We start from the raw sequence: 27,841 nt of genomic DNA, 5'->3' as shown, positions 1-27,841 counted from the left end.
CCTGACCAGTGGCTACCCAACTACATCAACACGAATGCACCACCCTGACCAGTGTCTACCCAACTACATCAACACGAATGCACCACCCTGACCAGTGGCTACCCAACTACATCAACACGAATGCACCACCCTGACCAGTGGCTACCCAACTACATCAACACGAATGCACCTCCCTGACCAGTGCCTACCCAACTACATCTACATCAACACGAATGCACCTCCCTGACCAGTGGCTACCCAACTACATCAACACGAATGCACCTCCTTGACCAGTGGCTACCCAACTACATCAACACGAATGCACCACCCTGACCAGTGGCTACCCAACTACATCAACACGAATGCACCACCCTGACCAGTGGCTACCCAACTACATCAACACGAATGCACCTCCCTGACCAGTGCCTACCCAACTACATCAACACGAATGCACCTCCCTGACCAGTGCCTACCCAACTACATCAAAACGAATGCACCTCCCTGACCAGTGGCTACCCAGCTACATCAACACGAATGCACCTCCCTGACCAGTGCCTACCCAACTACATCTACATCAACACTAATGCACCTCCCTGACCAGTGGCTACCCAACTACATCAACACGAATGCACCTCCTTGACCAGTGGCTACCCAACTACATCAACACGAATGCATCTCCCTGACCAGTGGCTACCCAACTACATCTACACGAATGCACCTCCCTGACCAGTGGCTACCCAATTACATCAACACGAATGCACCTCCCTGACAAGTGGCTACCCAACTACATCAACACGAATGCACCTCCCTGACCGGTGGCTACCCAACTACAGCTACACGACAACACGAATGCACCTCCCTGACCAGTGGCTACCCAACTACATCAACACGAAAGCACCTCCCTGACCAGTGGCTACCCAGCTATATCAACACGAATGCACCTCCCTGACCAGTGGCTACCCAGCTACATCAACACGAATGCACCTCCCTGACCAGTGGCTACCCAACTACAGCTAAATCAACACGAATGCACCTCCCTGACCGGTGGCTACCCAACTACAGCTACACGACAACACGAATGCACCTCCCTGACCAGTGGCTACCCAACTACATCAACACGAATGCACCTCCCTGACCAGTGGCTACCCAGCTACATCAACACGAATGCACCTCCCTGACCAGTGGCTACCCAACTACATCAACACGAATGCACCTACCTGACCAGTGGCTACCCAACTACATCAACACGAATGCACCTCCCTGACCAGTGGCTACCCAGCTACATCAACACGAATGCACCTCCCTGACCAGTGGATACCCAACTACATCAACACGAATGCACCTCCCTGACCAGTGGCTACCCAACTACATCAACACGAATGCAGCTCCCTGACAAGTGGCTACCCAACTACATCAACACGAATGCACCTCCCTGACTAGTGGCTACCCAGCTACATCAACACGAATGCACCTCCCTGACCAGTGGATACCCAACTACATCAACACGAATGCACCTCCCTGACCAGTGGCTACCCAACTACATCAACACGAATGCACCTCCCTGACAAGTGGCTACCCAACTACATCAACACGAATGCACCTCCCTGACCAGTGGCTACCCAACTACATCAACACGAATGCACCTCCCTGACAAGTGGCTACCCAACTACATCAACACGAATGCACCTCCCTGACCAGTGGCTACCCAACAACATCAACACGAATGCACCTCCCTAACGTGCAGAAAGCATGCCTGGCCTGTACTAACAGCCAGGTCATTATGCAGCGAGGATGGGCTGCTGGAGCTAAACATGACGTTACAGGAGATTACAGCTTTCATTAGCAGCCGACACTGATTAAAGGGTCAATCTCTCAGCGCCACAGGTCAGGAAAAGTATTTTAAGACCACTGCTTGTACAATCTCACTTTAGTTACAGTGAATGCAGACCACAGAACTGTATGTATCATGCATATTTCGCACCAGGCTTATATTTTAGTGGTAGGAAACACACGACTACCCGCATGATAAGGTGTTTAAAAAATCTGAAGCGTAAGTGTCTTCACTTATGTGAGGTTAAATAAAGTCTAGGAGGGGAGGGGAGGGGTGGGAAGAGGAGAGGGCAGTTTTAAGATAAACAAAGTACAAATTTTTTTAAAGACGGGGATGGCAACATATCGGCAGAGAGGTTGCTTTAATATCTTAACCAGTGATTTCCTTTCTGCTGCAAAAATTGTACAGGTGAAAACAGGGGCCTATAAAAAAAAATATGTATGAAGCAGAGATAGTGTAGACCTAAGTGAAAGTATGGAGTAACTGCTCTAACAAAAGGGAATGTTCTTGTTGGAACACAACGCAGAGACCTAAATTGAATGCTATTGATTACGTCTGTAACCTCAAATACGCGAGGATAATTGCTCAATTTTTTAAAAAGGTATTTTGACAGCTTTTAAATGAGCCGCTTCCTGTAAAGTTAACAGCCTGCAGTAATGAAATAATCAGCTAATTAGGACGGAAGCGAGAGATCAACGTGTTTGCACACAGCTCATATGACACGAGAGATCAACGTGTTTGCACACAGCTCATATGACACGAGAGATCAACGTGTTTGCACACAGCTCATATGACACGAGAGATCAACGTGTTTGCACACAGCTCATATGACACGAGAGATCAACGTGTTTGCACACAGCTCATATGACACGAGAGATCAACGTGTTTGCACACAGCTCATATGACACGAGAGATCAACGTGTTTGCACACAGCTCATATGACACGAGAGATCAACGTGTTTGCACACAGCTCATATGACACGAGAGATCAACGTGTTTGCACACAGCTCATATGACACGAGAGATCAACGTGTTTGCACACAGCTCATATGACACGAGAGATCAACGTGTTTGCACACAGCTCATATGACACGAGAGATCAACGTGTTTGCACACAGCTCATATGACACGAGAGATCAACGTGTTTGCACACAGCTCATATGACACGAGAGATCAACGTGTTTGCACACAGCTCATATGACACGAGAGATCAACGTGTTTGCACACAGCTCATACGACACGAGAGATCAACGTGTTTGCACACAGCTCATATGACACGAGAGATCAACGTGTTAGCACACAGCTCATATGACACGAGAAATCAACGTGTTTGCACACAGCTCATATGACACGAGAGATCAACGTGTTTGCACACAGCTCATATGACACGAGAGATCAACGTGTTTGCACACAGCTCATATGACACGAGAGATCAACGTGTTTGCACACAGCTCATATGACACGAGAGATCAACGTGTTTGCACACAGCTCATATGACACGAGAGATCAACGTGTTAGCACACAGCTCATATGACACGAGAGATCAACGTGTTTGCACACAGCTCATATGACACGAGAGATCAACGTGTTTGCACACAGCTCATATGACACGAGAGATCAACGTGTTTGCACACAGCTCATATGACACGAGAGATCAACGTGTTTGCACACAGCTCATATGACACGAGAGATCAACGTGTTTGCACACAGCTCATATGACACGAGAGATCAACGTGTTTGCACACAGCTCATACGACACGAGAGATCAACGTGTTTGCACACAGCTCATACGACACGAGAGATCAACGTGTTAGCACACAGCTCATATGACACGAGAGATCAACGTGTTAGCACACAGCTCATATGACACGAGAGATCAACGTGTTAGCACACAGCTCATATGACACGAGAGATCAACGTGTTTGCACACAGCTCATATGACACGAGCGATCAACGTGTTTGCACACAGCTCATATGACACGAGAGATCAACGTGTTTGCACACAGCTCATATGACACGAGAGATCAACGTGTTTGCACACAGCTCATATGACACGAGAGATCAACGTGTTTGCACACAGCTCATATGACACGAGAGATCAACGTGTTTGCACACAGCTCATATGACACGAGAGATCAACGTGTTTGCACACAGCTCATATGACACGAAAGATCAACGTGTTTGCACACAGCTCATATGACACGAGAGATCAACGTGTTTGCACACAGCTCATATGACACGAGAGATCAACGTGTTTGCACACAGCTCATATGACACGAGAGATCAACGTGTTTGCACACAGCTCATATGACACGAGAGATCAACGTGTTTGCACACAGCTCATATGACACGAGAGATCAACGTGTTTGCACACAGCTCATATGACACGAGAGATCAACGTGTTTGCACACAGCTCATATGACACGAGAAATCAACGTGTTTGCACACAGCTCATATGACACGAGAGATCAACGTGTTTGCACACAGCTCATATGACACGAGAGATCAACGTGTTTGCACACAGCTCATATGACACGAGAGATCAACGTGTTTGCACACAGCTCATATGACACGAGAGATCAACGTGTTTGCACACAGCTCATATGACACGAGAGATCAACGTGTTTGCACACAGCTCATATGACACGAGAGATCAACGTGTTAGCACACAGCTCATATGACACGAGAGATCAACGTGTTTGCACACAGCTCATATGACACGAGAGATCAACGTGTTTGCACACAGCTCATATGACACGAGAGATCAACGTGTTTGCACACAGCTCATATGACACGAGAGATCAACGTGTTTGCACACAGCTCATATGACACGAGAGATCAACGTGTTTGCACACAGCTCATATGACACGAGAGATCAACGTGTTTGCACACAGCTCATACGACACGAGAGATCAACGTGTTTGCACACAGCTCATATGACACGAGAGATCAACGTGTTAGCACACAGCTCATATGACACGAGAGATCAACGTGTTAGCACACAGCTCATATGACACGAGAGATCAACGTGTTAGCACACAGCTCATATGACACGAGAGATCAACGTGTTTGCACACAGCTCATATGACACGAGCGATCAACGTGTTTGCACACAGCTCATATGACACGAGAGATCAACGTGTTTGCACACAGCTCATATGACACGAGAGATCAACGTGTTTGCACACAGCTCATATGACACGAGAGATCAACGTGTTTGCACACAGCTCATATGACACGAGAGATCAACGTGTTTGCACACAGCTCATATGACACGAGAGATCAACGTGTTTGCACACAGCTCATATGACACGAAAGATCAACGTGTTTGCACACAGCTCATATGACACGAGAGATCAACGTGTTTGCACACAGCTCATATGACACGAGAGATCAACGTGTTTGCACACAGCTCATATGACACGAGAGATCAACGTGTTTGCACACAGCTCATATGACACGAGAGATCAACGTGTTTGCACACAGCTCATATGACACGAGAGATCAACGTGTTTGCACACAGCTCATATGACACGAGAGATCAACGTGTTTGCACACAGCTCATATGACACGAGAGATCAACGTGTTTGCACACAGCTCATATGACACGAGAGATCAACGTGTTTGCACACAGCTCATATGACACGAGAGATCAACGTGTTTGCACACAGCTCATATGACACGAGAGATCAACGTGTTTGCACACAGCTCATATGACACGAGAGATCAACGTGTTTGCACACAGCTCATATGACACTTGCCGGACTCACGGCATCATCAGATTACAGACACCTTCAAACGAACGGTACTGCCGGCATTGTCTACAGTCTAGCTACCGGTACCATCCGATTACCGGCATTGTCTACAGTCTCACTACCGGCACCATCCGATTACCGATATTGTCTACAGTCTAACTACCGGCACCATCCGATTACCGGCATTGTCTACAGTCTCACTACCGGCACCGTAGTACTGCCGGCATTGTCTACAGTCTTATTACCGGCACCATCCGATTACCGGCATTGTCTACAGTCTAACTACCGGCACCGTAGTACTGCCGGCATTGTCTACAGTCTAACTACCGGCACCATCCGATTACCGGCATTGTCTACAGTCTAACTACCGGCACCGTAGTACTGCCGGCATTGTCTACAGTCTTATTACCGGCACCATCCGATTACCGGCATTGTCTACAGTCTAACTACCGGCACCGTAGTACTGCCGGCATTGTCTACAGTCTAACTACCGGCACCATCCGATTACCGGCATTGTCTAGTTTAACTACCGGCACCATCCGTTTACCGGCATTGTCTACAGTCTAGCTACCGGCACCGTAGTACTACCGACATTGTCTACAGTCTAACTACCGGCACCATCCGATTACCGATATTGTCTACAGTCTAACTACCGGCACCGTAGTACTACCGACATTGTCTACAGTCTAACTACCGGCACCATCCGATTACCGGCATTGTCTACAGTCTAACTACCGGCACCATCCGATTACCGATATTGTCTACAGTCTAACTACCGGCACCATCCGATTACCGGCATTGTCTACAGTCTAACTACCGGCACCGTAGTACTGCCGGCATTGTCTACAGTCTAACTACCGGCACCATCCGATTACCGGCATTGTCTACAGTCTAACTACCGGCACCGTAGTACTGCCGGCATTGTCTACAGTCTAACTACCGGCACCGTAGTACTGCCGCCATTGTCTACAGTTTAACTACCGGCACCATCCGATTACCGATATTGTCTACAGTTTAACTACGGCACCATCCGATTACCGATATTGTCTACAGTCTAACTACCGGCACCATCCGATTATTCACATTTTTCTACTACTGGCACCGCAGCAATTTTTAAAGGATGTAGAGGTTTATCCTTTAACCACTGTCTCTTTCAGTAAGTTCACAAAAGACTTTACGGTTCTGTATCTACATATTCTTATTGCTGAAATCGACAACAACGAAACTTGAACCCACAGGGTTAAAACAGAACTACTGACGATACGAGCTGTTAGAAAAAGTAGGTAAGTGTGTACTCGACTTCCCTCTGGAAGTTTTATAGTTCCATGACTATAAGTGTATACGTTTTGGAGCATACTCTAATTTTTTTTTTTAAATCTCTCCTTTATATATTTTCAAGCAAGTTAAAAAAAAATACGGAATTCTAACGCTAGTTTAAAAGTATCGCATCTGGCTTTGTCAATGATTTATTCAGCTTTTCCCCTCCTTCCTCAAGCAACTTATGACCGTGAGTGAACAGCTGAGTTTTTGAGCTGAATGATGGGTGAGTCACTGCACAGGTAGACCAAGATGTACACGTTTTTTTTCTTCTTCTCCACAGACCACAAGGTTAGGATTGAAGCATGCCCGTAGTGCCGGTTCAAGGATTTCACCGCAAATAACGTACTCGTGTTCAAATACTGTAGAGGCCGCTGTAAAACAAAACTATCACACCAAGTGCTCGACAAATTACTCGTTTCATCGAATTGGATTTGTTCTCGAAGACACTTGACTGAATTACTTGATATTACACTACCAGTCTTTGTATATTTTTTTCGGTACGAACTCATGAAAAAAAAAGCACCCAGTCAGTGGGGTTATATTAGGAAGAAGAGCAAGTGTATCATCAGATAGTTGATAGAGATCACACGGCACTGTAGCAGCGAGTGAGTACAGACGGGTATTGTGTGACCAGCACGTGAAGACAACATCAAGATGGTCAGATTAGCCACCAGACTATTTCGGCAAGACTTGCCACTCTAGACTAGGCAAATCTTTCGTGTAAATACGATGCTTATAAGTTGTTAGGACGAGAAAATTATTTGGATGTTGATAAGGAGTGGGTGAAAGAAGAGTGGTTTGGTGGTTCAGACTACGCGGAGGAATGAGTTGGGGGATGCGAGATCAAATTTTTGTTGTGTATATGGTTGGGGAAAGTTATTCTTTCGGGGTGGCGTTTAACAGAGCACACGAAATAGGGCTTGTAAGTAGGTCACAACTTCTCGTTCTCGTACTTGCAAGCTAGTAGATTTCGAGACCGTGGACTTATAAGCCCTATAGAATTCATGTATTTCTATGGCCTCGGCATATAATGGGATAATGTGGTTAACTCCAGCCGCCTAAACTTTCTTAACGTGAGTCAGGTACCCATCAAAGCTGGCTGGCCTCTGGGACGTCCTAGGGACTTAAGATTTTCGGATCAACAGTCGTACGCTCTACCCCCAACTACACCGTTTGGGGAGTGTGAAACTTAAAAGTCATATCAGGGGAGGGGGTGTCAAGTAGTCTTTTATAACGTGTGACTATAGGGTTGGTAAAAATCAGCTTAATAGCGTGTCGACATTAAAAGCTGGCCCATTGGCTGAATATGTTCTAAACCTGATGATTGGTCTAATTTAAGCTCACTGCACAGGTAGGGTGAGACAGAAAAAACTACAAAGTTCTTTGTGAAACAGCCCCATACAACAGAAGGTGATTCGGGTCACAGAGACAAAAAGAGCAAGACGCTACTAGAGAATCGTACTCAAGCGGAACAACACACTCATAAAACCCTCTATAGCCAGACTTGAAACATTGCTAGTGTTGGCATGTGTCGGCTAGCTAATCACGTGATTTCCCGAATTTAACCGGGTCGATTGTGTTGTGTTGTGCCTATGGTCTTAGGCACTAATTAAATTTATATTGGGCGTGATACATACACCCGGATACCGTACAAGGACAAAGTAGCACTAAACGCTGAAGATCAATCTGAATTCAACACGGCATTGAATGGCCATTGTCAGACTAGTGCTGACATATTAAGTCTCGTCAGTGCAACAAGAAGCCCTAAATTGGGACCGACATTTTTTAATACATGATATCCACCACGCCACAAGACAAGGTTATAATTGAACGAAGAGCATGAGCACGAACCTATACACCGAGACGGCACCAATTAGTACAATCACACGAGAAAATCTACATGCAACTCTATGACTGTAGCGGAGTAAATTGTTCCTGGGTTAGTTGAGACACGTTGATTACAGTGGTTAGTACCGTACAACACCTAGAGTAGAGGGGACACTCCTCTTAACTCTGAAATACACAGGCTAGGGCTGAACAACATCGAGAGTAGAGAGGTGCGAGTGCTGTCAGGGGTACAGGTACAAACAAGCCGGGGCGTTAGTTGACAAACTCTAGTTACCGTTGCTGGAACTTCTGGTGGGGAACAAGGAGCGACACTTCTGGAAGATTTTCTCCCTGATGGAGCTCATGTCAGACTGTGGATGATGCTAGGCAGGAGGCAGGTGATGATGATGTGGTGACCACTGGTCAGCTGAATGCATTACTTCCAATATCCAGGATGAGTGTTAGACTGCAGGCAGGTGATATGGTGACCACTGGTCAGCTGAATGTATAACTTTATCCAGGATAAGTGTTAGACTGTAGGCAGGTGATATGGTGACCACTGGTCAGCTGAATGCATTAATTTATCCAGGATAAGTGTTAGACTGTAGGCAGGTGATATGATGACCACTGGTCAGCTGAATGCATTAATTTATCCAGGATAAGTGTTAGACTGCAGGTAGGTGATATGATGACCACTGGTCAGCTGAATGCATTAATTTATCCAGGATAAGTGTTAGACTGTAGGCAGGTGATATGGTGACCACTGGTCAGCTGAATGCATTAATTTATCCAGGATAAGTGTTAGACTGTAGGCAGGTGATATGGTGACCACTGGTCAGCTGAATGTATAACTTTATCCAGGATAAGTGTTAGACTGCAGGTAGGTGATATGATGACCACTGGTCAGCTGAATGCATTAATTTATCCAGGATAAGTGTTAGACTGTAGGCAGGTGATATGATGACCACTGGTCAGCTGAATGCATTAATTTATCCAGGATAAGTGTTAGACTGTAGGCAGGTGATATGGTGACCACTGGTCAGCTGAATGCATAACTTTCAATTTCCAGAGTGTGTGTTAGACTGCAGGCAGGTGATATGGTGACCACTGGTCAGCTGAATGTATAACTTTATCCAGGTTAAGTGTTAGACTGCAGGTAGGTGAAATGGTGATCACTGGTCAGCTGAATGCAGTACATCAAGTATCCAGGATGAGCTTTAGACTGCAGGCAGGTGATATAATGACCGCTGGTCAAGCGACTCTATTACTCCATATATCCTACAGAAAACTTACAGAGAGCTTTGTCCTCACTTGAATCAATGTCTAGAACCGAGATACTAAAATAAAACTGGACACGATGGCTGGAGCCGTGTCTACCCAACCAGCCCCCAGCCTCACCACTGAAGAGAATCCCACTTCATGACTTGGGCTAATCCAAAACTTTCAAAAACTACTGATGCCCCCGTGATATCCTCCAACAGCCTTGCCAAAAGGGATTTTTTTGTGTGTAGAAAGACCGTTTGATCTCAGACTAAGCTAGATCTACTGCGGCTAGATAAAGCCGCACTCCGAACGGTTATGGTCTCAAACTATCGCGGTATGGCACCTGGAAAAATCATCAGTCAAGGTGATAAATCAGTAACACAAGTTTATATCACCATCCACACTGTTGTAGTGTATCCACTACAAGACTTGATCAAGTTACTGAAATATACACACGACCACATTTCAAAATTTTGTTACTTTATCTCCACAACATGGACTAAAGGACTTCACGACAAGATAAATAGGCATAAAACTGGTCACAGATATAGCCTTAAAGACAAACGTTGAAATAAACTAGCCAAATATATGGCGCAATATGACTATCCTTAAACCAAAAATGAAAAATAAAAATTTATAATTATAACAAACTTCTAGACAAATAGAAACGATGACGGAATAGTAAAAGTTAAGAACAAAAATACCAAACAATATAAAAACAAGAAGAGAACGGGCTTTAACAGGCTACCATGTAACCCTTCTTTTATCAAGCAGCTCAAACCTAGCCATCATAGATACAAAGAGGAAGAGAAAGAATTTGTCAACTGTTTACATGCATGTAAACACCGGCGCTCGTAACAAAAAGGTAATTATCAGCATTAGCCGCCTGACAGCGCATGTGCTTGCTCTAAAATTAAATACGGCCCACGGGGCGGGGGAGCTAGGGAGGGGGAGTGACGCGGCATTGGGATTTCCTACATTAAATAAAGAAACAGCTGGGCTAGACTCGTATACAAAACCTAACAAAGACTGTACCGCTGGAGAATTTAACTAGAATAAAACCAATTAATACGTTATAAAAATCTACTAAACTTATAAGGAAAGTATGTACTGAGTGAACAGTAAAATTCCACAGATTAGTACGGAGCAGAAAAAAAATTGCACGCGTTAATTTAACTGTGTAGAGAAGAAAGCACAAAGAGCTGTTCAACAGACACGCGAGGTACACACGTGTAACTGTGTCAGCACACGCGATCACTGCTAGCTAAAGGAACTCGTGTTTAGAAAATTTAATGGCATCCGCTAGCATCAACTTTCAACGAAAAGAAGGGGAGGAAAAAAGTTCTAAAACACAACCCAAAGATGGATATTAAAAAAAAACAACAAGAAACTACTTTAAAACAACCTAAACACACGAATCTAATATCCCAAAACTGAAGGCTACGGTTACTGCATCACTGGTACATCACAGTGAATGCTATAACCAATATCTGCCAGTGGCATCACACGGCACCGGTAATTCAAACATGCCATCTAGGCGAGAAAAACACAGCGGATCCTGAGAGTAAGAAAGCCAGGCATTGCCGGTACACGCGCACACAACACACAAGCATCCAGGCCCTAGCTCACCAGGAAGGTAAAGCTACCCAGGTGTTGTGTGCAGGCACTCACCCTCATAGACAAAGGAAAGCACCGGTCTGTGGGCCACGCTCGTATCTCTCAAGTCGGCCTGGCTACTCCATGTTCGCTAGACAAATCTAGCCTTTCTTTTCATAACTAGCTCACATAGATAAACTTAGAGCTAGTCAAATCTGATTTAAAAATAGACTTGAGCGTGGGGTCTGAAGTTGAAAACATCGTACTGAGTGGGGTAAAAGAAACAGCATAATGCGACCCTTTAAACGGGAGAAGAATGGCACGATTCAGTAATTAAAAAAAAAAACAAGGGCAAATAGCATGGAAGCAACCTCTATAGGTACTATTACCTCTACACTAAATATAACCTTGGCCCCAGCCCAAACTTAACCCTTTGAGCCCTGGCCTCCCTGACCTAATTTCTCCTATTTCCTGAGCTCCCAGGCCCAAACCGATTTTCACTTATCTGCTTCTAACTTTGCCTATAACTTTTGAACCGTTTGAGATAATCAAGCCAAATTTGGTATCCAGACTCAGGATCAAACAACAATGCAGCAAGATTCTGAAATTCTTTTCTTTTTTTACAATGTTTGAACAGAACAATGTATATAAAACGAACACATAATTATTGTTTTGATAGAACATAGAAGAAGCCAATTTACATTTAGTAATTGTTTTGTTATTATTGATACCTGGCCATACTAGCTCATCGCCAAAAGCCCACTTTTGTGTGATAACTTTCAAAACAGTTATCACTGCCGGACCCGATGCAAAGGAAAACTTCGCATGTTTTGCACTAGTAAACTTTTTTTTTCGTTTCGGCAAGTCTTTGTCCTTGACACCACGTGCATCAGAACGTACTTGAACAGATTCATTGTCACTGTCAATTTCAATGTCACTGTGTTCAGTCTCAAATTCAACGTCACTATCATCACAATATAGACCAGGAATATTATCTTCTTCATCAGAATCAATAAGTAGTTGTATTGCCTGAGATGCAGTTATTCTACTTCTTTTGTTGATATTTCGGTCTTTTGCTTCATCTTTTGCACCAACTTTATGTGCTGAAGTCGATGGCTGTGGCTCAGCTTTTCGTTTCGGCGGCATTGCTACGAAATGTAAACACTTTCACTTTTCCTAAAATCTATTTTTAGAATCATAATCACGCACTAAAAAGACATATGCGCAGTTTTAGTCAGTCTTCCGCTAATTATATTTAATTAGATGGTATACCGGCCGCTAGGAATATGACGCTAGATCATCGGGCCGGAAAACCGGCTTTTCGGACATATATGCCTAATGTTGAAGCCGGTTTACCGGCCTGGCGGGCTCAAAGGGTTAATTAGTCCAGATCTTAGTCATAATCATTGCCCTATCACAGGCACTTCTGATTCACACCGTAACAATCATACCCGTTTTAAAATAATGTTAGCTATGCATTATAAAATCATGTTAGCTATTGCACTGTGCAAACGGTGATGTGGTTTCATATTTAAAACAAAAAGTACAACGATACTTTAATTACCATTTAAGGACTAAATACCAAGTTTAACAATGTAGTAGCTTACTGAGCCAGCTCCGAGATCTAAGACAAAGAGGATAAGACCTAGAGTAAGCCAAGTTGTAGGGGAAGTAGAGTTGTCAAAATGACGTCACGAGAAAGTGAATGTAAAAAGAAAACAGGGCAGGAAATCACTTTCACCTCCCACCCCGTCTGACTCCGGAACTTCACAACTCGTACAGCCAGGTGACGCAACACTGGCACCGCGAGCCAGCTGCCGCGTGGATCTTCTGCCGGTTACTCTCTGGCCCAAAGTACTGGAACCGGCACTCACGGGCATGCCAGTGGGAGGCGTACAGTACAGGGTATGGAGGGGGTCGGTGATAGGTAACACTAGAAACATAGGGATGGTAGTTTGATGGGTAACACTAGAAACATTGGGATGGTAGTTTGATAGGTAACACTAGAAACATTGGGATGGTAGTTTGATAGGTAACACTAGAAACAGGGATGGTAGTTTGATAGGTAACACTAGAAACATAGGGATGGTAGTTTGATAGGTAACACTAGAAACATTGGGATGGTAGTTTGATAGGTAACACTAGAAACATAGGGATGGTAGTTTGATGGGTAACACTAGAAACATTGGGATGGTAGTTTGATAGGTAACACTAGAAACATTGGGATGGTAGTTTGATAGGTAACACTAGAAACAGGGATGGTAGTTTGATAGGTAACACTAGAAACATAGGGATGGTAGTTTGATGGGTAACACTAGAAACATTGGGATGGTAGTTTGATAGGTAACACTAGAAACATTGGGATGGTAGTTTGATAGGTAACACTAGAAACATCGGGATGGTAGTTTGATAGGCAACACTAGAAACATAGGGATGGTAGTTTGATAGGCAACACTAGAAAAATAGGGATGGTAGTTTGATAGGTAACACTAGAAACATAGGGATGGTAGTTTCATAGTGATAAGTAACACTAGAAACATAGGGATGGTAGTTTGATAGGTAACACTAGAAACATAGGGATGGTAGTTTGATAGGTAACACTAGATAAATTGGGGTGGTAGTTTGATAGGTAACACTAGAAACATTGGGATGGTAGTTTGATAGGTAACACTAGAAACATTGGGATGGTAGTTTGATAGGTAACACTAGAAACATTGGGATGGTAGTTTGATAGGTAACACTAGAAACATCGGGATGGTAGTTTGATAGGCAACACTAGAAACAGGGATGGTAGTTTGATAGGTAACACTAGAAACATAGGGATGGTAGTTTGATAGGCAACACTAGAAAAATAGGGATGGTAGTTTGATAGGTAACACTAGAAACATAGGGATGGTAGTTTCATAGTGATAAGTAACACTAGAAACATAGGGATGGTAGTTTGATAAGTAACACTAGAAACATAGGGATGGTAGTTTGATGGGTAATACTAGAAACATCGGGATGGTAGTTTGATAGCTAGCAGAACATGATCTAAAAGTACAGTATACAAAACTGAGAAGTAAACCTAAACGAATTAGCTACAACCGCAGTAGAACTTTACCACCAACTGGACTGAAAGTGGCAACCATCTTATCGTACAAATATTATTTAAGGCCAGCTTCTAACAAGCAAACACAGTCAGGCCTAAGTCAGTGACAACCATCTTATCGTACAAATATTATTTAAGGCCAGCCTCTAACAAGCAAACACAGTCAGGCCTAAGTCAGTGACAACCATCTTATCGTACAAATATTATTTAAGGCCAGCCTCTAACAAGCAAACACAGTCAGACCTAAGTCAGTGACAACCATCTCATACAAATAGTGTTTATGGCCAGCTTCTAACAAGTCATTAGTGAGGTGGTCCTTAAGTCAAGTAAACACAGTGAGGCTAAGTCAGTGACAACCATCTTATACAAATATTTAAGGCCAGCTTCTAACAAGTCATTAGTGAGGTGGTCCTTAAGTCAAGCACACACAGTCAGACCTAAGTCAGTGACAACCATCTTATACAAATATTGTTTATGGCCAGCTTGTTACACGCCATAAGTTGCAAACGATGTCAGGTAAAATCAAATCAATGTTAGATCGATACATATCAGCAATCTAAACGCCTATTCTCTCTGTAATACGCCACGCCAACGCGAGTTTTCTCGGCGTTATTCATTCCCTTACTACGGTTTACAGCATTGAAACAATCGCAATCAATATAGATCATGTCATACTGTGATAAGTAAAAAAAAAACTATTAAGCAGCAGGTACTAATTATAGGTTTGGTTTACTGTTTTTAAATGTGTTAACTGTTCAGCAAAAGGAACAACACTAAAGAAAAAATGTGCAAGGGAAATAACCAAAATAAAGACCGAGACACAACACTTCTCTCCCGTGAACCAGTAAACCATATTTTAAAAACATTTGGGAATGCGCGTGTGTACAGAATAATGCTATGGACATTTCACCCTATTTCTCTTAAAGAGAATGGCGTAACGGTATTGTGAATCACTTAGGTGTTAGAAAAAGTCGCTCTATATGTCCACTGAAATGACAGCTAGTTGTTTTTTTTTAAAGACTAGGAACAAACTACGGTCATGTTTGTGTCAGGAAAACCTCGAGCTGTATGAAGGCATCTCCCCTAGGGTCCAGGTAAATTAAACCAGGCCCCACACGCTCACGCCTCTAGTTAAAAATAAAACTGCCACGACGTATGTGTCACAACTGTCATGTCCCTGTGACAGCTGACACACGATGGAGGTCACCAAACTATCAGGTAACCTTGGGGACAGTGTTCTGGTAGAGGAAACAAGGCAGCACTTAGTGGAGTTATATGACAGGACAACTTAGTGGAGTTATATGACAGGACAACTTAGTGTAGTTATATGACGGGACAGCTTAGTGTCGCGGACAACAATGGTAGACACAAAACAAGGCAGCACTTAGTGTAGTTATATGACAGGACAGCTAAATGCCGCGGAGAACAATGGTAGACACAAAACAAGGCAGCACTTAGTGTAGTTATATGACAGGATAGGACAGCTAAATACCGCGGACAACAATGGAAGAAACAAAACAAGGCAGCACTTAGTGTATATGACAGGACAACTTAGTGTCGCAGACAACAATGGTAGACACAAAACAAGCGCCCCAACAGAAAATGTTTAATAGACAACCTCTTACAGTTTCGGATATAGCTTTAACATAAGGTGTTCAATTGTCCATTCATATCCCCATCTCTTGCTACAACAGAACAGTCGGCTACATTTTTCTATTTTTAGTTAACCAACAAAAAAAATTAAAAATTACTTTAAATACTTCCGTTCACATTTTTTTTTTGGAAAATGCACAGAAGTTTAATTTTTATAATATTTTAAATTCTAGAAAATCAACTGCAATAAAAGTTACATGTGTAATTTTTTTTTCACTTCCCTATTTAGTGCGTGTAAGCCGTCATTGTGTATTAAAAGAGCAGCTGGTGGCATAACAACACACAACGAAAGGTTCTTTAAGACAAATCATCGGCTCAAAATTGATCTTCTACATTGATTCATTATCGATATCAATATTAATGGAATTAAAATTCAACTTTATTCGGAAGAGAGAAAAAAAATCAGAATATATGCATTCGTAAAGAGTAAATATTTGAACCTAGTAGATTTAAACTCAGGTGTCTGAAGGAATTGACGATAAAAACTCACCTGTATAGGAATCAATTCTCTGTTGTTTTAACACAGGGATTCGCGTCTTCTTATCGTAATCCTCATACAAATCTTTATAATCCTCGAACGGCGAGCGGTGGTTCATAAAGGGCGATGACCACAAATCCTGCAAGACATCGTGATGGGTTTCAAACACCTCATCGGTGTCATCCATTTGTCGCCGCCGCCGGACACTAGGGCGCTGGGCTGGTGGGGCAAGCGGCAGGGATCACTGCCATGTACGGCCTGCTGCTGACTCGGGACGCCAGTCAAACCTGTCCGCGCTACCCCAGCTCATGGTTTAGTAAATCCCAGTGAAAAACACATCCACTTTGAACATTCCGAAATACTTCTTCACACACGTCAAACTTCCGTATGACTTTTTTTTTATTGTAAACTTTTGACACACTCGTAAATAGTTCTTGTAATTATTGTGTTTTATCTAATCAAATTTCCGAATACTTGATTAAAAGAAAGTTTCACTTTAACTGGGAACTTGAATACTTTCAGTGTGTAAATAACCAAAAAAATAATCCCTGAACTAAAAAGAATTTCTGAAATATCAAGGCATAAATCCTGAACGGCTATTGATTGAGCGATTCAAAGAAAGCCGCACACGCATATAAACACAGAGTTTTCAATGAACAATCGCAGAGTGGCGGCAATAAGAATATTGGCTTGTGACCAGATTAATGCCGCCCTGTATCAATGATCAGAGGAATCGATAACAGATTAGTTCATATTGATTGATCGGCACCACTTCCCAGCAGGGAGCTGAGGCTCTTTTACTACAGGAAAATATACTAAGCCTGGCAGGTCAACACCATTCAACAATCGCAAGAAAAATATATTTATATAAGCAATACAGAAAACTACTCGGTGGTTGTGGGCTAATACGATTCAACATTCGCAATAAAAAAATATTTGGTACACATGTATATACGCAATACAACAGGGGCCAATAACAAAAAAAATCTCATACACAGAATAGATCCAGGTATAAAATGTAAAAAAAAAAAAAATGCAAGAGTTTTCTAAAGAAGTAGTTCAGGGGAGTTAACAAGACATTTTTTAGATGTAACTGAATACATTAACCATATACATATTTAATTTCAAATTCTCTTCAAGAACGGACCTTGTATCAAGACAGGTTGAAATATAAGACCAGCATTCAAGAGGAGAACACAGCCACTATTTTTTTTATGACGGACAGTTATTCGGACGTGTTTTCTGGTGTGAAGACGGGTATTAGTGCTAAACGTGTGATGCCACGTTAATTATCTCTGTGCATGCATCAAAATTATATGCACAAGCTTCAAACACAATTTAACTTTAAACCCAAGAGGTGCAGATTCCCCCTTCCATTCCTCAAACATTAAAATATACAGTGTATTAGATAAGTAAGAGGTGCTGAATGTATAATCAACTGCACCGTCTGTACAATATATCTATGTTGACGCTACGTGCCCCGAGCTATGATGAACAGTGACACTGGCTTTGGTCCATCTGATAGGTGCATTCAAGACCTTGATGGTCTTGGTTTCAACAATCTCATACCTGAATGGACGCGTCTTTGTAAAGTCACGAGCCGCTAAATCAGAGCCTAGGTACTAATAGTGTACATACTTAAAGTATTGGAGTGGTTTGGATATGAGAGCCGGTACCATTAAGTGCTAAACAAACATAGGTATTGGTATTTATGACGAGGGCAAGGAAAATTTTAAAGTATGGGGTGCATTTATTTGCAGCACATGACTGCATTATATATATATATATATATATATATATATATATATATATATATATATATATATATATATATATATATATATATATATTTACATACATACAGATATATATAAATATATATATACATATATATAATTGGATATATATAGTTACATACATACAGATATATGTATAATGAGATATGTAATTAAGAGCGAGTGGGTTTCGAACATCCGCAACTACTAGCGTTGCAATTATAAGAATTCTCTAATATTTAGATAAACCACGTATAAAGGAACAACTACACAGTCAATTTCAAAGTTGAATACATGCGTGTACAGCACACACAACTTTGTTTACGTGTTACATGAAAATCAACCATGACTAGGCACGCCCAATGTGTTTTGTGTATGGTTATGATAAAAGGCACATAGTCGACGCTTTTCAAATGCATAGTTTAGCGCTAACATACGATTGTGTCGCAGACGTAAAGAAAATGGATATGGTATTTATTTACCCTGATCGAATCATCATTAGTGGAACTTGTTCATAGAACGGTACCTATGGTGGCCTGTGTGGTTGAGTCTGTATCCAAATAATTTTTTTCTATATTTCTGTAGCCTATCTATATTTATATTTCTATCAATGTATCAATCAATGTATCAAACTATGCATCAATCAAGGTATCTATGTATCAATCCATCTATCTCCCTGTGTGTCTGTCTCTTTATACGCATGAATATATATATATATATATATATATATATATATATATATATATATATATATATATATATATGTGTGTGTGTGTGTGTGTGTATTTATATATAAAAAGATACAAAAAAGAAATATATATAGGTTTTTTTTTTAGTAAGCTTGCATGTTTTACGCCTTCTATAATCTCAAACATGCCCCCGTACAATGAACAAACAGCCTTCAAACGGCCATGTGCTAAACATCAACAGCAAAAAACGGCGCTAAAACCACAGGACCCAGTGCCCTAAACAAAACAAAAAAGTCTATGTCTGTCAAACATATGTGCCAACCGAGATCTTGGCCTTTATTTAACTACCTCGTCAACTTACATCATAAAATAAAAACAACTGTAAAACAAATTCAACCACCACTTTGTACCACCAAGGTTACTAGTCCACACACACACGTTAGCGTAGAGAAATGCACAGGAATAATAGCAGCAATGAAAAGGCACAATTGGATAACGCACACAACATTCTTGACACGGCGAACCGCTGGGTCGCCGCACACAGTAATCGGCGGCCTGGTATCGGGCCAGTCAACCTGTTGATGCGCGATAAGGTTACAGTGTCCGCACGATACTTAGCACCATTGTCTGGCACGTGACCGACGACACGTTTTGAAAAAAATCCGATCACAGAGAGAGATAATTTTTTATGGTTCATAAACGGACCGCATCTCAGCATTTTATCACAGGCGGGAGGAAGGTTTAAAAAAAGGTAAAAAATTCCGCTCAGGGGCAGACATGTGATACTAATGATGAAAGGTACACGTGGTTCGAAGTTCAAATCAGCAAGGGAGCACACAAGGAAGACTTAAAACACGGATATTTTGCCACCGTTCATTTTGATTTTGCCTGTATTAGATGCTTTGGTTAAACGGTAATAAATCAATCCTATTTTCGCACAGTGATAATATGATGCGATCAGTAAATTCTACAGTTATATCGTCTCCAAATCGGCCCAACATTGGTTTCAACACAATTCAGTTGTATTCTATACAACATCGAATTCTTTCTTCGTTACTGGGTCCGTTCATTGCTCCTCTATAGATCTACCATTATCCAGCTAATCTCTAATTTACCCAGTATTGTATTGTCTTATCACCCAATGACGTCAGTATCTTGGCAAGGTGACTATTTTCTACCTGCACAATACGCTAAGAAAACATTTCATTCGAGAATCTAAACCTTAAAGTCTAGTACCCAGATTTTATTATGTCCCCAAGAATGTTATAGTCTAGCACCCAGATTTTATTGTGTCCCCCAGAATGTTATAGTCTAGCACCCAGATTTTATTGTGTCCCCCAGAATGTTATAGTCTAGCACCCAGATTTTATTGTGTCCCCCAGAATGTTATAGTCTAGCACCCAGATTTTATTGTGTCCCCCCAGAATGTTATAGTCTATCACCCAGATTTTATTGTGTCCCCCAGAATGTTATAGCCTAGCACCCAGATTTTATTGTGTCCCCCCAGAATGTTATAGTCTAGCACCCAGATTTTATTGTGTCCCCCAGAATGTTATAGTCTAGCACCCAGATTTTAATGTCCTTCCCCCAGGACGTTATAGCCTAGCACCCAGATTTTATTGTGTCCCACAGGACGTTATAGTCTAGCACCCAGATTTTAATGTCCTTCCCCCAGGACGTTATAGCCTAGCACCCAGATTTTATTGTGTCCCACAGGACGTTATAGTCTAGCACCCAGATTTTAATGTCCTTCCCCCAGGACGTTATAGCCTAGCACCCAGATTTTATTGTGTCCCACAGGACGTTATAGTCTAGCACCCAGATTTTAATGTCCTTCCCCCAGGACGTTATAGCCTAGCACCCAGATTTTATTGTGTCCCACAGGACGTTATAGTCTAGCACCCAGATTATATTAGCACCACAGTCACAGTCCTAAAGGACGAGGAAGCACCCAAATTATACTGGTGCCACGGTAAACAATAACACTGAAACCTAGCTGTAACACCCTAGTCCCCACTCCATACCGTGTCAAGTGATATTAAAAACAAAAGTTGTAAATTTGATAGGGTTTTAAATAAGCCGGTCTGGAATCTACCTTACTTAGATAAACAAAACAGATAAACGTATCGTTCTGTTATGTAATTGGTAAACTGATTACAAGCCTGCCTACGTTGCTGACAGGTATATATCAGCTCTAACAATCTCAAACACACCCATCAACATCGACACGTACACTTTCCAGCAGGTTGTTCACTTTGTTACCGTCGTTTGTCTAATTCTCAAAGTAGAACCTGACAAATTCCAGTAAGGAAAACTACACGTTCTGACATGTTAACAACATTAGTTGATGTACCAATCAAAGTAGAACCTGACAAATTCCAGGTATGGACCACTACATGTTAACAACATTAGTTGATGTACCAATCAAAGTAGAACCTGACAAATTCCAGTATGGACAACTACATGTTAACTACATTAGTTGATGTACCAATCAAAGTAGAACCTGACAAATTCCAGTATGGACAACTACATGTTAACTACATTAGTTGATGTACCAATCAAAGCAGAACCTGACAAATTCCGGTATGGACAACTACACTGTCTGACATGTTAACAACATTAGTTGATGTACCAATCAAAGCAGAACCTGACAAATTCCAATATGGACAACTACACTTTCTAGCATGTTTAACTACATTAGTTGATGTACCAATCAAAGTAGAACCTGACAAATTCCAGTATGGACAACTTCACTTTCTAGCATGTTTAACTACATTAGTTGATGTACCAATCAAAGTAGAACCTGACAAATTTTAGTATGGACAACTACATGTTAACAACATTAGTTGATGTACCAATCAAAGTAGAACCTGACAAATTCCAGGTATGGACCACTACATGTTAACAACATTAGTTGATGTACCAATCAAAGTAGAACCTGACAAATTCCAGTATGGACAACTACATGTTAACAACATTAGTTGATGTACCAATCAAAGTAGAACCTGACAAATTCCAGGTATGGACCACTACATGTTAACTACATTAGTTGATGTACCAATCAAAGTAGAACCTGACAAATTCCAGTATGGACAACTACATGTTAACTACATTAGTTGATGTACCAATCAAAGTAGAACCTGACAAATTCCAGGTATGGACCACTACATGTTAACTACATTAGTTGATGTACCAATCAAAGTAGAACCTGACAAATTCCAGTATGGACAACTACATGTTAACAACATTAGTTGATGTACCAATCAAAGTAGAACCTGACAAATTCCAGGTATGGACCACTACATGTTAACTACATTAGTTGATGTACCAATCAAAGTAGAACCTGACAAATTCCAGTATGGACAACTACATGTTAACTACATTAGTTGATGTACCAATCAAAGTAGAACCTGACAAATTCCAGGTATGGACCACTACATGTTAACTACATTAGTTGATGTACCAATCAAAGTAGAACCTGACAAATTCCAGGTGGACCACTACATGTTAACTACATTAGTTGATGTACCAATCAAAGCAGAACCTGACCAAATTCCGGAGCTAGACGACCACATCACAGACTGCCGCTGTCAACACACAAGTCTCTGAAGTCCCCCTCAGCGGTGTGGCCCCACTAAATCCCCTCTAATCCACGGGGACTGTTCCATGTACCGTACAGGTTGTTAGACCTGCAGTGGTGCAGGACGACTGACCAGACTAGCACTGCAGGTATGTCAACTATTTCCTCACCATCGCTAATGATAACGGTGGCAGCGCGGATTGGCGCTAATGTCAGGGAGATGTAATGAGTCATAGTGTTGCCAACTTGTTGAAGGAATGTCTTAAAATATATAAACACACTATGTCCGCCTTCTTTCAAGTGGGAAAATGAGTGCGGTTTATTTAATAAGATAAAACGCTATGGTCAATCGCTATGTTCCCTATACTTAACAAAACACCAATCACAATCTTTCCATATTTGGAAATATATACCGCTGTGTCCCCTATGTGACATAATACCTTACATCTTGATGCCACATATATGACATAATCCCATTGACCGGTGTGCCCCATATGTGACATAATACCAATCATCGTTGTGTCCTCTATGTGACATAATACCACACATCGTTATGTCCCCTATGTGACAATACCACACATCGTTGTGTCCCCTATGTGACATAATACCACACATCGTTGTGTCCCCTGTGTGACATAATACCACACATATATGTGTCCCTATGTGACATAATACTACCCACCGGTGTTCCCTATATTTGACTCGCCAAACACCTTTGCGCCCCCATTATTACCACCACGTCATCTACCGCCGTACCGTTATTGTAAAGTCTTCAACCCGACATGAAAGGTAGCAGGGCTGTATAATTTACACTCTCCTACCCTCGGTCTCACCCTGCAATAAATCTCAGGGACAGCAGCAAGATTAATGAGCCAAGACTCGAGTGCCAGGGGGAGCCACAGAAACGTGACCCTGTTTACACCAGACAAGGGCCCTTACTAACTGGGCCAACCATTCGGGCCAACGATATATGACAGCAGGGAGAAATGGACTTGGTATATCCAATAGCACCGCGAGTCTAGAACTGGGGGATCTCTTGGTGCATTGTTACATAATACAACATCGACACTAGTTTAGGCGGTGGGACCGGTAAGTCAGGTGAAAATATGAGCCAGTAAACCAAACCTTTTTGTGTCAGTCATACAATAATGTCAACAATGTTAACAAAGATCATGAGTTGTATACACATTCGATACTGTATTCATACATTATAAGCTTTTTTCTTTCTTCTATTCATTGGTAGAAACGAAGACTGGTTTATCGAACAATGTGTTAAGACAGCCCTAAGCCCAACATGATAAAAGAGATTTTTTAATTCGTCAAAATATCAAAACATAACCTACGAAGGTCTAAATATAGAAATCGTATTCAATCAGGCAAGGAATGCATAATAGTTATAGGACCAATAGCTAGAATAAGATTTTCTAAGAGAGATTGTGGACTTCTATCAGGGTCAAAAGTTGGTGGTCTGATGACGAAGGCACACGAAGCTCACGCACTAAACTACAGCAACGTTTGCAGGTGGGAAGTGCCGCTCGTGCATGACACGGTACAGCTTTAAGCAATGGCGTAAAAAAAACTTGGCGCCAATCACAGCAACTTCTCAATGAAATTAGAAACTTGCCGAGTATCGCACCCTCTCCAACACCCACCTTTTGTACCACTTGTACTTCTCTCAATGAACTGAAGATAACTCCCGTGTATCGCACCTCCCTCCCCATTTTTTTTGCCACTTATTTGCTTAACAAACGTGTAGTTATGTCCCTTTGAAGACAGCCAATCCCAACAGGGCCAAAGGGTTAAGAACCTTTAGATCTATAGACCAGAACAACATAGATAGCATCTGTTAACATTCTTATAAAACACAACGAGATATTGTTATCCCACTACAACATCCGTTGTCATTAAGACTTTAACAGAAATACGTATAAAAAAGACAGTAGTTGGAAAAGAGCAAGGAATGTATCAAGTATGTTGATCTACAGGTAGTGAAGGTAAGCTGGAGGAGATCAAGCGAGGACTGGAATGTTTGAAATAATAGGTTGGGGGGGGGGGGGGTGTCATTTTTTTCCCTAACCGTTGACAGCGTAAGCCGGCCTCAAAAAAATCTCAGTTAAGTTATTCTGTAAATACATTTTCACTGCACATGAATGAACTCCCGGCTAACAGAAAAAATCGGCCTTGACCTTTGCCCTTGAGAGGGCAACAACAGAAGTCAACATTATGTAGTTGAACGGCATACATTGTCAACTAGAACATTAGAGAACGTGTTTTACAAAACAAGCACCGGCTGTCCAAAGAACGAAACAAAATCGAGGACCAAACGTGAATTTGAAAACACGACTCCGAAACTTGCACGAAAAGAAATAAAATCTCACTAAACTACATCATATTAAAAATATAATACAGCAAAAACAAAATGTGTTATGTTAATGTAATTACTAAGTCAACAAATATTATGATTGCATAAACAAATTAAAATACTTTTCCCTTCGTCTATTGAAATTTAATGAAATGCAGGCTAGCTTTAGAGACGCTATGAGGTGTATATAATAACTAGCAAAACACGTTTAGTGTCTACCACGACTAGTCTCTACCCTAACCAGTAACTCCCCACCTTGCGAGGATAACAAAGGACGAGACTTGTACCAGAGCCAGATGAATGCACTACTGTTTTCACACAGTCCACGCTCCGACCTAAGAGCGCTGGGAATACGCACCATATGGCGCATGTTCCGTTCCCTGTTTGTTGTCGGCACAGAAGGCAGGTCTGGCGGCGGCATCAAAACAAACATTGCATCTCAAAGTTTGAGATTTTTTAAAAACATTCACCGAGTCTTAATGAACTCGTGTGATAATCACGTGAAATGTTCGCTGGTGTTCGTGCGTCCCCGGCAGTACAGCAACCTTTACCTACATCAATCACAGCTGGTAGAGGAGCTTAACACTAACCAACCAGAATATAGGTAGGGACATTTAAGCCTACAGCAAACAGGTATAGTCAACCAAAGAACCAGATATAACCAATTAAAGTATCGTAGTATTGACCGTAAGACGTACACACTTTGGCACAAGGCAGGTGAGAACGAGACAACTAAGTCTTGGTTAACAAAGGCAATCGCTTTAGTAGAAAGCCTTCTTGGACTGATCAAGAAAGTATTTACTTTCTTACTATACACTGTTCTGGGGTATTATCACAACATGCACCCTTGAAACGGCAAGAAAAATTCGTTACAAATAAGCAGAACATCTAGGTAAAATTTCTTGGTACGAATAATATTTTAGGATAACTAGGAGATATCCCACTGCCAGCGATGCGGCTTTTAAAAGTATCAGATTTCTCGTCCTCCTGCTGGGGTTCACAGTTTTTATAAGCCTATAAGGGGTTAACAGTCGGTGTCCTACAATTCCAGCCAGTCCTAGGCCAAGTGAAGAAATATGGTTACGTTTCTATCATTACCTACACAATATTATAGCTGTAAAGTTTGTATCCCACATAAAACCGCACGCTCAATGCATACAATTAACTACTATAATTACAACTGCATACATCAACCAATCAGCCACACATCAACACTTGACACTATTGCTGATAATACAATAGAAGAAAAAAAACGACAACTTCCCACTGCTTTAATGAGACGGTTGCTACACAGCCAGAACGAATGGAGGCTAACCTATTTCCATATCAATCGCGTGCATCCACCACATACATTAGCATGAATTAAGGCAAGCTGTGACCGTAGTCTGGTAGAGAGAAGAAAAAATCTTTGTTGACATTAGCGACGTTACCATGTATCTTCCCACATAGCGTCGTTACAATATTTCTTCCGACATAGCCGACGTTACAATAATTCTTTCCACATAGCGACGTTACGATATTTCTTCCGACATAGCGACGTTACAATAATTCTTTCCACATAGCGACGTTACGATATTTCTTCCGACATAGCGTCGTTACAATATTTTTTTCGACATAGCGACGTTACAATTTTTTTCTTCCGACAAAGGGGCGTTACAATATTTCTTCCAACATGGATCTTGCTACGTTACGATATCTCTTCCTACAACAACAGAGGCCAAACTTAACTTGAAGCGGTGGCTGCAACAACATTTTAACTAAACGACCACTTCCTTTATATTTATAATCAAACAGCTTCGTAGTATCAGTTCTGGCTAAAGTAGATGCTTATAAGGGTAAATCACGTGGATTTGCATGGCAGGTGACTGACGACTTATACGCCAAAAATAAGTTGACTGACAATTTCAGCACACATAAAACCAAAACTTATTTGACTGACGGCTTCAACACCAAAATAAGCTGACTTAGTTTCAGCACACAAAAATATATAAGAGACGATTTCAAAAAAAAAAAAAATTATTACACTGACGGCTTTAACAAATCTCCACGACTACCCTTCCCTCTCCCCAAACGCCATAACGAGCTAATATCACAGCCATTCACTTCCTGTCTAACCGTGGCTCTGGTCTAAAAATATAACTTGAGTAGCACAACTAACACCCGGTATCTACTTACACACGGACACATATAAAAAAATCATAGCCTCCTCCCCAGCGATGGAATTTGACACCAAACAAACCACAGCAGCTAACCTGACAACTGTATCAGCGCTACACGGGGTCACGCGCTGGTCAGTGTCCTATAGAGGTCAGAGTGGTAGGGCCGTTATCGCTAGTCGTTCTGGTGGCGACGCTGGTCGTGGTTGTTAGTGACAACCAGGGGGGGGGGGGGTGGTGCGATAGGTAAGGGGGGGTGTGCGATAGGTAGGGGGGGGTGTGCGATAGGTAGGTGGATGGTTGCATTAGGGGTAATAATACTTAAGATGTTGGGTATGATAGCACAACAAGGTATAGATCTTCTAAAAGCACTAGTATATCGATACAAGGGGAGGGGAGCAGGTAGGTAGATGGTCATGGTTGCATAAGAGAAGTGTATCAGTGATAATGATACGGAAGTGGTTGGGTAAGGTAGCACAGCAAGGT

General features: G+C 41.9%; 1 protein-coding gene across 17 annotated transcripts in view; it reads right to left on the bottom strand.

Moving 5' to 3' along the window:
* Positions 1 to 27,841, bottom strand: part of LOC131928736 (CLIP-associating protein 2-like) — a 72,217-nt gene that overhangs the window by 41,864 nt on the left and 2,512 nt on the right. For 10 of the 17 annotated variants that reach the window (XM_059284830.1, XM_059284834.1, XM_059284835.1 and 7 more), the window contains exons 1-2: positions 19,619 to 19,762; positions 16,806 to 17,359 (exon numbers count right to left, since the gene is read on the bottom strand). The exons of 1 other annotated variant lie outside the window; for it this stretch is intronic. In XM_059284830.1, coding sequence (XP_059140813.1) covers positions 16,806 to 16,980 — 175 coding nt within the window. In that variant the 5' untranslated portion in view covers positions 16,981 to 17,359; positions 19,619 to 19,762. Of the gene's footprint in view, positions 1 to 16,805; positions 17,360 to 19,618; positions 19,763 to 27,841 lie in introns of those variants that run through there. 6 more of the 17 variants (XM_059284840.1, XM_059284838.1, XM_059284845.1 and 3 more) reach the window with 1 other exon arrangement.

Source organism: Physella acuta, unplaced genomic scaffold, assembly GCF_028476545.2.
Source record: "Physella acuta isolate Inbredline_101_S28 unplaced genomic scaffold, ASM2847654v3 ptg001535l, whole genome shotgun sequence".
Lineage (NCBI taxonomy): Eukaryota > Metazoa > Mollusca > Gastropoda > Physidae > Physella > Physella acuta.
This window is presented reverse-complemented; position numbering and strand designations above follow the sequence as displayed.